At 28.3% G+C, this 2,106-nt stretch overlaps 1 protein-coding gene across 1 annotated transcript; it reads right to left on the bottom strand.

Annotated features, from left to right (window-relative positions):
- Positions 1–468: 468 nt before the first annotated feature.
- On the bottom strand, positions 469–1,114 carry LOC112504309 (putative invertase inhibitor). Its single transcript, XM_025108246.1, has one exon. It carries the CDS (start codon positions 1,093–1,095, stop codon positions 526–528), a length of 570 nt encoding a protein of 189 aa, XP_024964014.1. The 5' UTR covers positions 1,096–1,114; the 3' UTR covers positions 469–525.
- Between the last annotated feature and the right edge of the window lie 992 nt (positions 1,115–2,106).

Genomic DNA, 2,106 nt, shown 5'->3' with positions numbered 1-2,106 from the left:
TAAGTTTATCCATATTATTGATATTGTAAATAATTAATTATATATTTATGAAATAATTATCATGTTAATTTTTTATATGATACTTCTTTAACACACACATACATATATATATATATATATATATAATAAAAACGTATTAAAAATCAATTTTTTTATGATAATATCTAAAATTTGTAACGATATTTATGTTTGTTACACGCATAGAACCATGGCCATGTTAAATAATCAAATCAAATCCAAATTTGATATTTAAAATAAGTTATCTAATTTTAGATGACTAAACATTCATATATTGTAAATGAAATGAAATGAAATAAATAAGTATATTCTCTTAGTTCCTTTGGAACCGTCACCAAAACCATAAGAATTCACCAAAGTTCAACCTTGGGTTATCCGACAATATGATAAATATAAAATAAATTAAAAAGAATAAGAAAACTAATTTGAAAATAAAATGAATAACTAAAAATGGTTTTATATATAAAAATATTTAAAATGATGTTATACATAATGATGTGTTCGAATTTAATTCGAACCACTTTGAAGAATGTTCATAATCGAAAGCGACATAGCAGATAATTGAAACGTCATATCATTTTTCTTCGTCAGTGGAGAAACGACGCCCTTTTTCTGTTTGAACCCATCTTCACAAGTGGTGGTCGCATCCATGACAGAACTGATCTGAACATTTGCATCGAAATAACGTTTAGAATTGTAACTCTTCATAGCCTGCTTGATACCCGGGATAGCATCAGAGTAGAGCTCAAAACAATCATCAAGACACGACTTTATGTATGGATCAAGCTTCTTTGTGTTCTTTTTCAACAACTGTTTGATGTAACACCTGGTGTCAGTGAGATTATATCGTGTCAGCCTGATCGACATCATCCCTAGACCCTTAAGGTCAGCACAGTGGCTAGCCGGTGCAGCTTGGAGAGAGGTGGTGCAGAATTGGAGGTTCACATTAGGGTCTTGTTGTGAGGAGGTTTTGCAAGTGTCATAAATGATGTTTTGGCCATTGACAGAGAAGAAAATGAAGGGAAATAAAAAGAGGGAAAGAGAGAAACATGAATGGAAGGAAGAACTCATTTTCATTGTAAAGGGGTGAAGGGGGATGTGTTTCTTGGTTTTCTTGTGAACAATGAATGATATATATATATAGGAAGAGGATCGCAAAAAGGTATGTTTGGAGGATAGCTTAAAGCCCTTGGATCTTGAAGAATAAAAAAGGGGTATTTGACATTCTATATAAAAAATAAATATTCCAAAATATCCAAAAAAAACCATTCTCATATGTAAAATACAAAATAACAAGTTGTATGAAAATGCAACGTATTTTGATCTTATTTTTTATTTTATAGGACGTACTTCTAGAATCTTCATTTTGGTACCTCAAATGTGATATCTCAATTATTTAAACCAAAATACATTACAGAAAATATGAATCAAATCAAAGTACATTGTCTTTTCATGTATTTTTATATGTAATATATGTACATAAATGTCTACGATGTCATATTTGATATACAAAAATATGTTACATATGATAAGAATCAGAACAAGGTACATTATATTTTCATACAATTTGTCTAATATAAAATACACAACACAATCAATTATATATATATATATATATATATATATAACCGTTTTCTTAAAAAATAGTTGCCACTGTAAAAGTTATATGTATATTAATTATGGGTTGATTTTATAACTTGAGTACTTCTAAGGAAGGTTATTAGAGAGCTTTTTGTTATAAAAATGTCCATGACAAAAAAGTCTATCCATTGGGGGCCTTTTTCATAACATACAACTTGTTCGGTTAGAAAAGTCCAACTTTTTAATATAGAGAGAGAGACGAGCGTTCAAATAAAAACTTGCCCCATTTGTGTAAACCGTGTAAACCAATCTTATCTGTTCATTTTCTTGATCAATGGCTAAGATTAGTTTACTTTATTTTAGGAAATTAAAAAATAAAAAATATTAAAAAATTATTTTATTTCAATGATAAGGGCAAATTGGTAAACAAAAGTTAACATCAATATAACATTAATTCCATAAACAAAAATTAACATCAATATAACATTAATTCCATAAACAAAAGTT

Source organism: Cynara cardunculus, unplaced genomic scaffold, assembly GCF_001531365.2.
Source record: "Cynara cardunculus var. scolymus isolate 2C unplaced genomic scaffold, CcrdV1 Un_Scaffold_5184, whole genome shotgun sequence".
Taxonomy (NCBI): Eukaryota; Viridiplantae; Streptophyta; class Magnoliopsida; order Asterales; family Asteraceae; genus Cynara; species Cynara cardunculus.
This window is presented reverse-complemented; position numbering and strand designations above follow the sequence as displayed.